The sequence below is a fragment of the Eptatretus burgeri genome, chromosome 8, assembly GCF_056783735.1.
Source record: "Eptatretus burgeri isolate ZD-2024b chromosome 8, Ebu_testis_v1, whole genome shotgun sequence".
NCBI classification, from domain to species: Eukaryota; Metazoa; Chordata; class Myxini; order Myxiniformes; family Myxinidae; genus Eptatretus; species Eptatretus burgeri.
Window position 1 is genome coordinate 69040615 of NC_140968.1, and position 13872 is coordinate 69054486.

A 13872-nucleotide genomic window follows, 5' to 3' on the forward strand; every position below is an offset into this window, starting at 1 on the left:
GAAAAGAGGAACGACGGTGACATTTTTCACCTTCTATGCTGATAGTTATGACATTACTCTTCGAAAATTAGTTGTCAACTTTTTGTACCTCCCAGATAAATAGAAAACATTTCAGGAAATTTCAGTCATGTGGCCACGTGACATCGCCAGGCATATCCATGGTCCGAACCGAGATCAGCCCTGTTTTCCATCCTCAAAAAGCATCAACCCTGTTGAAATCTATGTGATTAGTGGCACAGTATGGTGCTGATTGATTGTCAAAGACTCCTCTTTTAATCGACATTATGGTTATGTTGTCAAATATCACTTTTACATTTACATTGTAGAATGGCTGTCCAATGAATCTGATACAAATTAAAACCCGCATTGATAAAAGGAAAGTCGAAGTGCCTTTTCCAGCCCATCCATGCTACATCACTGGACTCTGTTGAACTCAAGACAGAGATGTAGTGGAGTATTTCATCTGTAGTCTCTACATTAAAAGATGGAATGTATTGCTGGATATTTAAACATTGACATGAAAAAGGAGGAAAATCGAATTTGTGGATTTTCACAGCATCGTAAAATGCCTGCCATGTGCCGTCTTCAACCAACTCCTGTTACTCTAGAAAAAACAAGATCATGCAGCTTATTTGGAGAATTGCTGTGTGATGCAAAATCACAGAGTAATTGGACATCAGAATTGGAACTGTGAAAACAATCATTTTATCCGACTACAAATTAAACTAGAAGGGCACTCGGTGGAGCGCATACCTCCACTACGTAATGCCTGATCCACGAGAACATATCGGGCCCAATACATTTTTGAGATATCGTGCTATATATTGTTTTTGGCCCATCACCTTGTTTGGCCCATCACCATGTTTTGGCTTCACCATCTCTCAATGGTGAAGAATCACTTTAAAAAAAAAACATAAAATTCTCGTCTCCAGATCCAGATTTGGGTCTTCACCAAAATCGAATCAATTCATCCTTGTCACACACCCAACATGTTCACCAATTTTGATCCGAATCCGTCCGCAACTTTTTTAGATATCGTGCTATATATTGTTGTGTGTTGGGTGAGAAGACCACCGGAGGGGAGGGGGGGGGGAAGCTATCTCGGGTTCCCACCAGACTCCTCTGAATTGCAGGCCGTCGCACACGGATAAATCCGTGACGCGGCGGGTTGCTGACCGACCGTGAACGCCAATAACTCAACCACGTGACCTCGGGTCCTCCGTCTATGGGTTAACCGGGTTATCTAATTAATTACCGGCAACACGCCCTCGGTACGCCTTGTCTGAACCGGATCACTTTCCCGGATCAGATGCAGCCGAGCGACACTGCCAAGGACGTACCGGTGAAAAGGAACAGATCTTTCGGAATAATATCCCGGCTAGGTTAGGATACGGACCATGCTGGATCAATGAAAGAAAAGACAAAAACGAGCTGGGAACATTTCTACAAAGGATTTATTAACAGGCAGGCGAAGAAAGATATGTGGCACAGTGAATATAGTTTATTGTTGTGTGTGTGTGAGCAGAGAAAGGGAGAAAATGTGAAAGGTGCAGCAATAATACAAGCAACTTACAAAAGCAGAGCAGAGTTATCCCAATATAATTCTTCTACAATCTTAACAAGCGAGGACAGGTGCCATGACACACACACACACACACACACACACACACACACACACACACACACACACACACACACACACACACACACACACACACACATACACACACACACACAACCCGATGAAAAGGAGTTAATGAAGAGAAAAAGGAGGAGAGGAGATGAGACTAACAGTCTCTCAATACCTTGCACGATTGCCCGACCGCACCACCAATACGTTTTGGGGGGATGCTCCGCTGGGCGATACCTCCCTGACAGCTGGCGCGTCATCTCCCGCTTCGTACAGCTAGCGTCGGACCAGAGAATGAGACGCGACCGTCAGGGTGAAGGGAGGGTCTTGGGTGGAGCCAACAGTGAGTGGGTGGAGAAAGGCAGAGTCTGAAGCAAGTGGGAGGAGTGGCAGACAGGATCAGGTGGGTGGATGGAGTCGGCGACAAGGCGGTGAAAAAAGGGCGCAATCAGCAGACGAGTGGGTGGAGAAGGGAAGGTGGAGAAGGCGGAGTCAGCAAGCAGGACGGTGAAGAAGGGCGGTGGAGAAGGCAAGTTGGAGATCCAACGTGCGAGAGAGAGAGAGAGAGAGAGAGAGAGAGAGAGAGAGAGAGAGAGAGAGAGAGAGAGAGAGAGAGAGAGAGAGAGAGAGAGAGAGGACGGACGGCTTCGCAATCCGCCTTAAATAAACCCCACGGTGCAGGGTGCGGGCGCCACCCTGAAGCGGTGTCGTCAGCTGAATTGGGTGCTCTGATTGGCCCCAGCCACTGTGCGGCCTGGCTGTGATGGCCAGAAGCGGCTCCACTCCACTGGTGGATGGTGGCAAGATGGTTCCAAGTTGCGGAATCGTCTCGCTCTGAACCCCATGACATGAATAGCCTTGCACCGAACTCCGTGATATGAATCGCCTTACACCGAACCCCGTTCCATTCTCCGGCAACCCGCGGTTCGTGCTGGTCAATGTGCCTGCTCCATGATGAGCCACACGGCCCGAGCGATCTGGCTGCACAGCATGCCTCTGCCTGATAGCAGCTGCATCGAGGCGGAGGTGCGGGAGGATGTTTGCCGTCCGCGGGAGATATTTGTGTCTGTTGTGGTTAGCGAAGACCGACGGTAAGACGTTATTGTAACCCCATGCGCAGACCCGACCAAAGATGTGTGTTATTCGTGCCCCGTTCCGTACGATGATAAAGTATCACGAGCTGCGTGCAAGTCCGCCATTGTACACGTGGTCAGCACGCAGGTCCGCCCACCATCGAGCATGCCCCGTACAGTGCGCGCGGGTCCGCCATTATACACGTGGTCAGCACTCGGATCCGTCCGCCATTGTACACATGGTCAGCGCTCGGATCCGCCCGTCATCAAGCATCGTGATCGCAGTTATCAGAGGCGGTGGGGTGCATGGTGCCAACCCTGATCCACGCCATGAATTGAAGGAAAGAGCATAGATATAAGTAGATTGAAGAAGAATGCGCCATGTGCGTACTGTATGTTTTTAGCATTTGGTGTGTTGGTTTTGCCTCTGATCGCCTGAACAGTGGGTGGGGGTTCGTCGCTGTGGGGCATGCGCTCCATGCAGCGCTGGCGTTTATTATCGGCTTCTACTGCTGCCCTTGATCTTCTTCGAGGACACATTCTTACGCGAAGGGCGCGGCTGTGGTTTCTACCGATGGGTGTCCGAGCGTAGCACCTGCTGGCTCACGTGAGGACTCCTTGCTTGGATTTACCTCAGGACTGGAGAAAAAGGCAGAGTAAGAATGAAGTTCAGAGATTTAATCAGACCTAACTCTGAGATTTACACAATGCACTGTCTCGTTTGACCCACTAGACGAGAAGGAAGGGACTATCTGAACGTACATTAATGAAATAACTGTCTGGGGGCCACTGTATGTTGGCTGCCATTGGTGTTGGAGGGATGCGGTTTCCAGAACCGCAACAATATCCTTTTTGGTCCTATCTCTCAAAGGTGAAGAATCACTTTTAAAATTCTAGTCGCCGGCTTCGGATCCGGATCTTCACCAAAATCTAATCAGTTCGTCCTTGTCATACACCAAACCTGTCCACAAAATTTCATCTGGATCCGTCTACAACTTTATAGGATATCCTGCACACACAAACTAACAGACAGACAAACAAACAGACAAACAGACATAAAGGGGTGAAAACATAACCTCCAGACAAAAAGAAAACCTAAACAGACAGAAAGGGGTAATATGGTTTGTAGTGCAAGGTGAGGAGCTCTAATCTCCTGCACCTCAAAGGATTTGTAGATTCAAAGGGAGATGGGTTGTGAGGTTATAAATAATCACCCACCCACTCCATACTTTACACCTTGTGATTTTCAACAACTTGGACCACTCAATGAACATCTGGGTGGCATTAAGTTTACGAATGATGAAGACATTGGAACAGGTAGGCAGGTCAGCAAGCAGGCAGGTAAGTACACAGCTATTTCAGGACATGTTCACAACTAATTTTTTTTTTTTAGACTGGAAGAATCAAGGTTGTCCCACATAGATGTACCCAGGTATTTTACCGATCTCTCAAGGAGGATACCTTTAAAGATCAGTGAAATTTTATCAACTCTCCTGTACATCTTGATTTTTTTTTTCCAGAAAAAAAGCCCAAGTGACCTCAAATGACCCTCATGCATACGTTTGAAAGACAAGATAGATAGAAATGTTTTTATTTTTATTTTTTCAAAACCTGCTTCGAAATCACACTTTTGGAGATCACGTCCATCTTTCTTCTCCATAACTTACTCTTCACTGCAACCAATGTAATTGAGTAATCGCGTTCCTTTTCTTTGGAAATGTAGAACCTTTGATGAGCTTGATTGTTTTTCCCTCCAGACAAAACAACATTAATTTCCCAATTTGATGAATAAATCTGCAGTGGAAATGAGTGTTTGCTTACCTGCTTATGTTATCGTACTGTCACCACGTTATTGTAACCCGAGTCAAAATGAGGGCGAGGAGAGTGTGAATCTGAAATATAATGTTCAAATATGTCGGTAATGGTGAGTCTCTACCCTGATGAATTAGAGGGAGTTGCAGGATTTGGTCAAGTTGCCTTTTTACCCTCTGGCACCTTGCTCTTCCATGACCCTAGATTTTGTATGTGTTAAAGGTATGCAGACAATCAGTGGGCAAGTTGATGAACTCTTATTTCTTAACTATCTCTCAATTGAATGATCTAGTGCTATAAACCTTCATGTACTTTCACCTTCTCCCCATTTATGTCTGCTTCCTGCGTCAAACTCAAACTTGTGCAGCTAATAGAAGCAAATTACCATTCTGGAAATGCATATCACAACTCGACGCATGCTGCTGATGTGCTGCATGCAACTGCATTCTTCCTCGCTCAAGAAACAGTGAAGGTAAGCTCACATTGCACCTGTGACCCCCATGTTCCTTGGACACTGCAGTTTTCACTCTGAAAACTCATTTTCAACTGAAAATGTCTCTTCTCTTGTCCCAAAGCATGCCAGGTTGTTGCACAACCATTTGCATGAGACAAAAATGTTTTTCAAAGGATGCCATAATGTGGAGAGGAGAATGCTGACTGTTCTGCAAGTGCTTGTCTCATAGTAACTGTGATCCCCCAGGTTGAAGTTGCACATGCCATATTGATTGATTCGTTGGTCCTCTCCATGTTATTGATGCAAAAGTGCATTTATGTCTCATGTTGTATTTCCATCTAATATGTCGACAAGCTCACCCATGATTCTTCTGGAATAATGTCGATCCTCCAAATTCATCATATTTTTTGTTTCCTGTTTACAGTGTTTGTTTACAAGAAGTGATCTCGTTAATTATTTAAATTGTTTGCCATATTTAATACTTCAATATTAACATCAACATTGCTCAATGAAGTGGTCCCTTTTACAAACACTTTTTTTTTCAACGAATGTTATCACATGAGATTTGAATCTGATTTTTATTTTATTTTTAATTCATTCACTCTTCGACCATTTGGACTTTCGCTCTTATTTGATTCAGTACATAGTTAAGCTACTGTACTGTACTGTACTGTACTGTACTGTACTGTACTGTACTGTGCATGCAAACACATCTTGGTGAAAAACTCGCACTGTGAATGTGTGTGAAGCCTCCTTGATGAAGCCCACCTCATCTCATGTCATTATTCCCACCACATCTCAGTAATATTGCTATCTCTTGATGCCAAGACGCACACCAAAGAAACATCTATGGCCTCATTGCAATACCAATACAGAATATTCTTTTTTCAGCAAATAATGCACAAACTCCATCCACCCGGAGGGTCGGCGCACTGCCAGTAATAATGGAGTGAGTGTATCTTCAGCCACTAACCCACGTGACATATATATATATATATATATATATATATATATATATATATATATATATATATATATATATATATATATATATATATATATATATGTCTCCTTACTACATGCTTTATGAACGTCAGTTCAACCATGACTACATCTGTTGATTATGTGCTACTGGAAAGCGCCTTTTAAACCTTTGGACCCTTCAGACTGCTGAGACCCCTTAGACCTTTTTTTTTTTCCTTAATACATAGTCAAGACTTGACGATGAGTTAGTACACTGAACAGATGAGGATGTAACAGATTTTGACCAATTTCTCTGAAAATATCTGCTGTTCTTCCTCTGCTCCAATTGGTTCATCTGATCGCATGCTTGTCAAAGTAAACGTCTCTCTGGCTGTTATCAGAGAACCACCTCAGCACCGTCAAGTTTGGCATTTCATTCAGGCCAACTGGCAGGGACTTCAGGCGGCCATCAAACTTCTAGACTGGTCTCTCATCCCGACTTTCTCCAACATCAACTCATCCTGAGAATTCATTCAAAGAAATTTGCTCTCTCTTGTGCACAGATTTATCTCATCTTGTCTTCAGTTGTCATACCCTTCCTCCAATCCATAGCACACTGAAGCTTGTGGTGAGGAAGTTGTCCTGAAACAACTTGCCTTCGCCTCATGGAAGGCAAATCAAACTGACGGCAATCTCAGTTATTTTAACAAATCTTGGAATGAGGGTGTGTCTACCCTGAGGAGAGCCAGGAAACACCATCTTTCTTATCTCAAGTATGAACCCTCAAACCTGTCTCCCTTCTCGAAATCATGGTGGCGTCTATTTAAGTCTGTTTCTGCTGTATGTTCCCCTTCCATCCCCTTCTTTATCTCAAATGGCTGTACAGCTGACACTGCCCATGAAAAGGCTGAATGCCTAAGCTCTGTGATTGCTTCTAAATCTTTTGTCCCAAACCCATCGCTTTCTGTACCCAGCTTACCCAGTCGCACCCAGCTGTTATTGGACTCTGTGTCCTTTTCTCCCGACAAGATGGAGAGTTTGCTGTCAAACCTCGACTCTGATTCTGCAACCCATCTAGACGGCATCAGCCCACGTGTCCGAAAAACCTCCTCTGCTGCTCTTGCTCACGCTCTCTCTGTTCTAGTCACCCTTTCATTTGCTCAAGGTCATCTGCCATCTGCTTGGAAATCAGCAAACATTACCGCTCTGTTTATAAAAGGTGCAAAAACAGATCCCTGCAACTACAGACTAATCAGCCTTCTCCCAATCATCAGCAAGGTTATGTAATCTATCATCACTTCAGACATTAAATCCTTCCTCTTCTCCAATGGCTTGATTTCCGATCATCAACTTTGATTCAGACCAGGTCACTCCACCCTGGATACAACAATGGATGAGGATCCTCAATGCCAGACATGAGATCAGAGCCATCTCCCAAAACATATTTGCGAGCTTTCGATACGGTCTGGCACCCGCCCTGCTCACCAAACACTTCCTAAAGTATCCAAGGCAATCTCCACTCATGGCTCGCAAACTTCCTCTCCTGTTGCAGTCAACGTGTGGCCCTAAATGGAACTCTCTCACCCCCTCTTGCTGTCCAGGCTGGAGTTTGTCAACGCAGTTTTGTTGGCCTTGTGCTTTTTCTGGTTTTCATCAATGATCTCTCTGACTCTCTGGAAAATTCTCTTTATCTCTTTGCTGATGACCCCACCCTCTACCATACCATCTGTCATCCCTCAGATCGGCAAGCAGCAGCCTCTTCACTCTCCACAGATCTGGATAAAAATCACAAGCTGGTCCAACACTTGGAACATGTCCTTCAAGCCTGACAAATCTCACACTCTCACTATGTCTCTCCGAAAGCACCGTCTGGAACCCCCCACCCCCACCTCCATCTACTTTCTCAACAATCCTCTTGAAATCCTTTCACTCAAACTTTTGGGTCTCACTATCTGCCATGATCTTTCCTGAGAAAGCCACATTTCCAAGCTGGCCTCCGAAGCCAGTCACCGTCTGGGCATCCTCTGTCATGCAAAGTCCTTCCTTGGCACACCTGAGCTCCTGACCACATACAAAATTTTCATTCTCAGCCTGATGGAGTACTGCTCTCCCCTCTGGGCTGGTGCTCCGGCCTCACACCTTTCTCAGCTTCAGGCTGTATAAACCAAGGCATTTCGGATCATTGGTATCTCCCACAATGAAGCTGAGTCTTTGGGTCTCTCACTCCCTCACCGCAGGCAGGTCGGTAGTCTTTCTGTCTTATACCATCTCCTCTCTGGCCTCGCCGTTCCCTGCTCTGTCTGTGATCTGTCTCCTCCATATTTACGCAGGGCTCTCAAGGTCCGCCAGCGACCCCCTTCTGGTGAAACTACCAAAATCAAGAATCACTGCTCACCTTCACTGTTTAATTCCTCTTTTTTTTCAGCCACTGGAACAAACTCACACACTCTGTTCAATCCCACTCTTCCCTCCAGATCTTCAAAGCAGCTGTTCACCACCATCTCTTATCTTCCCCCATCCAAAACCATGATCTTTTCTACTCCCGTTAATCCGCCCCAAATCCACCTCCTTCAAATGCCCTGCTTTCCTTCCTGAAAGTCCCTGTAGCGTCCACCTTGTTTACCCCGTGCACCCCACCCTTTCCCTCTCCCTTCCACAAATCTCCTCACGTCTCTGTTCCCCACTGTTTTGTGCTTTCCTCTCCTGCCCCTCTTGTCTCTTGCTCCCTTTGTTATACAGTCTGTGTGTTAGCTCTTATACGAGCCTCATCATTGTGTATAACAAAAAAGGATCATTGGGGAGAAGGGGTGGTGGGGGGACACCAACAGCACAGTTGAAGGCCAAGATGGAAGGACACTTGGACAAACAATGGGTGGGTTAGAAATGAGGGGCAGGAGAGGATGCAGTGAGTGGACAAGATGGATACAGAAGGAAACTCTCAGGAAGGAAAAACTGGAAATTTGGAAGTAGGAGGGCTTGGGGTGAGGTTGATGAGGGTAGAAAAGATCATGGTTTTTGGATTCGGGACAATTTTAGGTGGTGAACAGCTGTCTTTAATACCTGGAGTGAAGCATGACATTGAAGAGTGTGTGGCAGTTGGTTCCACAGGCAGGAAAAAAGAGGAATGAATGAGTGCAGGTGAGCATTAATCCTGGATTTACAGAAAGTATTCACACCCCTCGACTCTTTCACGTTCTGTTGTTGCAGCCCGAATTTGAAATGGATTAAATTTAACATTTTTGTTTCCGATCTATGCAAAATACTCCATAATGACAAAGTGAAAACATGTTTTTAGAATTCCTTACAAATTAATTGAAAATGAAAAGCTGAAATGTCTTGTGTCAATAAGTGTTCCACCCCCTGAGTCAGTACTTTGTAGAAGCACCTTTGGCAGCGATTACAGCTTCAAGTCTTCTTGGGTATGTCTGAAATAGCTTTCCACGTCTGGATTTAGGGATTTTCTCCAATTCTTCCTTGCAGATTTTCTCAAGCTCTGTCTTGGATTGGGAGTGTCTGTGAACACTGATCTTCAAGTCTTTCCACAGATTCTCAATGGGATTCAAGTCCGGGCTTTGGCTGGGATACTCAAGGACTTTCACGTTCTTGTTCTGAAGCCATTCCAGAATCGTTTTGGCTGCATGCTTGGGGTCATTGTCTTGTTGGAACATAAATCTTTGCCATCATCCAAGGTCTTTTACCTGTAAAGTTCCCAAGGTTTGCCTGCAGTTGGCTCCATTCATTGTTCCCTCTATCCTTAAAGTCTCCCAGTCCCTGCCAATGAAAAGCATCTCCATAGCGTGATGCTGCTACCACCATGCTTCACGGTGTGGGGATGGTGTTAGATGGGAGATGAGCAGTGCTCGGTTTCCGCCCGAGTTAGCTATTTGCATTCAGGCCAAAAGAGTTCAATTTTCGTCTCATCAGACCACAGAATCTTTTGCCTCATGCTCTGAGTCTTTCACATGCCTTTTTGGAAACTCCAGGCATGCTGTCATCTGCCTTTTCTTCAGGAGTGGCTTCCCTCTCGCCTCTCCCCATAAAGCCTATATTTGTGAAGTGCTGCAGAGATTGTTGTCCTTCTGGCAGGTACTCCAGTCTCAGCCAAGGAACTCTGTAGTTCTCTCAGAGTGGTCATTGAGTTCTTGGTCACCTCCCTTATCAAGGTCTTTCTTACCCAGTTGGTCAGTTTGGTCAAACGGCAGCTCTAGGAAGAGTCTGGGTTGTTCCATACTCTTTCTGTTTCCTAATGATGGAGCTCACTGTGCTCTTGCGAACATTCAACACTCTAGAAATTGTTTTATACCCTTAACCAGATCTATGCCTCCTCACAATTCTACATCTGAACTCTATGGACAGTTCCTTGGACTTAATGGTAAAGTTTCTGCTCTGAAATGCACTGTCACCTGTGGGATATTGTATGGAAAGGTGTGTTTCTTTCTTAAACATGTCCATTCAATTGCATTGGCCACAAGTGGATGCCAATTTGAACTTAAACTTGAACATTATTATTATCCACATAGAAACCACAACATTTTGTCTATAATGCCATGTAACAAAAATTAAAAAATATGAAATGATTGGATAATAGGAACCAGAATATACTGCAGCATAAAATGCTAATCTGGTCTGGTACCTTAACATTTAAACCTTTTAATTTTGGTACAAACAATGATTATAATGTACACACTACAAATATATTGTATTTATACTTAAATATTGAACAAATAACTACCAGTTACACAAAACACTTCTTAAAGTACATAGTAATATACAACTTAATATTGATTAATCGGTTTGATATATTGACATACAGTTAATCTCTCATTACGTACTCTGTAAGAGTTTTAGGGAAGCAGTGTCGCAAAGTTTTCTTTCTCATATCTAATGGTAATTCATTCCAAAAATTAGTACCTGTGTATGATATAGAAAATTTCCCAAGCAATGTGGGACATTTTGGTACGTTATTTTTGACTTTCCTTTTGTCTTGTACAATATTTATGTTGTATTGAAGAACAATATTGAACAATTGAGTGTGGAAGTTTGTTATTTATCAAATCATACATAAAGTGACAAACAGACAGTCCATGCAATTGAAAAACATTCAACAAATTCAATTATTTAAACAGAGGCTTAGACTGTGACATAATTGTACTAAATGTAATTGTGCACAAAGCCATCTTCTGAGTTAACATTATACACTTAAAATTAGTTTCATTGGTGCTACCCCACACTTCTATCCCACATGTCAAATGTGGCGATATAAATGCCTTGTATATTAAAATAAAAATATGTCTTGGAACAAAATTTCGCAATCTATATAATATATCAACTTTTTGCCAGATACATTAATTAACCTTCTCAATATGATTTTTTTTTCCAAGTGAAGTTCTTATCTATAATAATCAAACCAACAAATGATGTATCATCAACTTCAATTATTGCAGTTTCTGCAATCGTGAAGCCTCCCTGTACTGTGATGGTTTGTCATCTTCCTCTAACAAGCATATAATTTGTCTTTGATAAATTAATCGTAAATTTGTTTTTACATTACACCAACTTGTAGCCATTTCCATATGTGTACTTACTTCTGTCATATCTATGATGATTCTGTCCTTTGGAAAAGTATGAAATAAATTGGAATCATCTGCCAAAAAAATCTAAAATTAAAATAATCAGTGGCATTTGGCAAATCGTTAATATAAATAAGAAACAAAGTTGGTCCCAAGACTGAGCCTTGTGGACACTGCAAGATGTTGGCATTTAAAGGAATTTTCTCCATCTTAATTTACAAATTAAGTTTGATTTAATATATAATTTCTAAACCACTTTAAAGGTAATCCTCGTACACCAAAATGTGTCAATTTACCACATAAAATGTCATGATCAATTGTATCAAATGCTTCTTGGAAGTCTGGAAACACTACAAGAGTTATTCTTCCTTCATCCAAAAATTTAACATCACATTTGCGAAATTATTAAGGATAATTCAGTCCTGTATTGTTTACGAAAACCAAACTGTTAATAAAATACGTGATTGATTTCTAAAAAAAACAAGTGTTGTTTCATTTACTAATTTACCAAACACCTTGGCTAAAATTGATAACACAAATATTGGTCGATAATTACCTGGATTGTCTTTTTGTCTTTTCTTATATATTGGTGTTACTTTAGTTATTTTCATTGATTCTTTAAATTTTCCTGTCAAGAAAGACTGATGAAATAAAAATATGTGTTAGCAGTTTTACAATGAAATGTGCTGCATCTTTTATCAAAAGCCACATGCTTTATCTTCTCTCAAAGATGTGTTTGTCCTCAACCTCACATTCTGCAATGGGTTTCCAGAATAATGAGCATCCAACTTCATTACCAAGATATTTACTAAAATTATCATTTACAGCAGTATCAGGGATTTTTGGGGATTAAATTAGGACCAACATTTATAAAGAAGTCATTAAAGACTTCCCCTATTTCTGTCGTTGATGTAAATATGTCCTCCCTCCCATGTCTTTCCACACATAGCTTCTCAACACGAGTGGCTTTCGATCTCCGATTTCCACTGTGAAGCAGATCATTAATAGTTCTCCATGTCTGACCAGTATAATTTCTGTGAGTCATAAATAAACCACTGTAGTACACTCTCTTTGTATTCCTTCGAACAGTTGTTAAAGTATTTCAAAACCTCTTATATCTAGCCAAATATTCCTCATCATGGTTAGATGATATGACTTTAGAATACAACTTCTCTAGAATACTTGGTCTTGATTTTTTTTTTATTAGCTTTTGTAATCCACAGCTTTTTATTCTTCTTCCGTTGAATACATCTCAGAATGATTGGTGCATGTCTGTCACAAATCTTTTTACAAGACTCAAAAATAGATACACTTTATCCACATCAATACATTCCATCACTCCTTACCATATTTCAACAGAAAGATCTTAACAATGGGCCTCCTTTTCATAATGTTTGTAATATCTGTGGCTTACTCTTTCTTTATGTCTTTGTACAAAGCTATTCTCAAAATGGCAAAGGTTTGGAATTTAACAAATACACCTGTAAAAATAGTCCCAACATGTACACAATTTAAAGGGAAATGAGTATAAATATGATATATTAGTGAGGCTAAAGAGATAGTGACTCTTGTGCATGTCTGTTTTAACTGTTGCATCCCTAGCCTGGCATTAGCTTAGTGGTTAGGGTGGCTGGCTAGGTCTTAGGGTTCTGAGTTTGAGCCCCGTTGGCTGCTGAATTAACACCAGGTGGGGTTGACTCAGCCTGTCATCCTTCCGAGGTCAGCGAAATGAGCACTCGTGTACTGATAATAGGGGCACTGTATCGATGGCGTAGCTGTGTCCTGAACCAATGATGCAACCAACAGCCTCAATGGCTGCATAGTAGAGTGTAAGTGTGTTGCATCCCTATGTATTGTAGTGATGTCAGAAATGATTCTGCATAATTTTCTAGAAACTATGAATATTAATGTTAAAATCATTAAAATACACGGTGTTTTATCTACTTAAAATTTTTCTCGTGCGCAAGGAAGCAAACTATTTTGGAAACTCAACAATATTTGTATTTGGTTTCCGATATAGAACTACAATAACCTTTCTTTCTTCCAATTTCTGTCTGGAGCCAAATCGATTCTGCATGCATAACATCACCTTTTAAAACCTTATATTTAATTAACGACTGAATATAAGCTCCAACATCTCCTCACCTTGCAGTATTTTGGCAATTAAATTCCAATGAGTAACCTTTTAGACCGAACATATTTGATAACGAAACTGATACACCAATGATGTCAAAGTTTGCTTCTATACAATGTTCATGCAATAATATGTACCGTCAAGATCCTCAATATTTTTATTTCATGATCTTGTATTAATGTGAGGAACATTAAATGCATTCTTACATACTAAAACTGAATCAAAAGTGTTCGGGA

At 41.9% G+C, this 13872-nt stretch overlaps 1 protein-coding gene across 4 annotated transcripts in view; it reads left to right on the forward strand.

Annotated features, from left to right (window-relative positions):
• The window catches only part of LOC147021967 (high affinity cAMP-specific and IBMX-insensitive 3',5'-cyclic phosphodiesterase 8B-like), a 207075-nt gene that overhangs the window by 164864 nt on the left and 28339 nt on the right, over positions 1-13872 (forward strand). For all 4 annotated transcript variants that reach the window (XM_085892462.1, XM_085892460.1, XM_085892461.1 and 1 more), the window contains one exon: positions 4883-4987. In XM_085892462.1, the coding sequence (XP_085748588.1) occupies positions 4883-4987 (105 nt within the window). The remainder of the gene's footprint in view (positions 1-4882; positions 4988-13872) is intronic.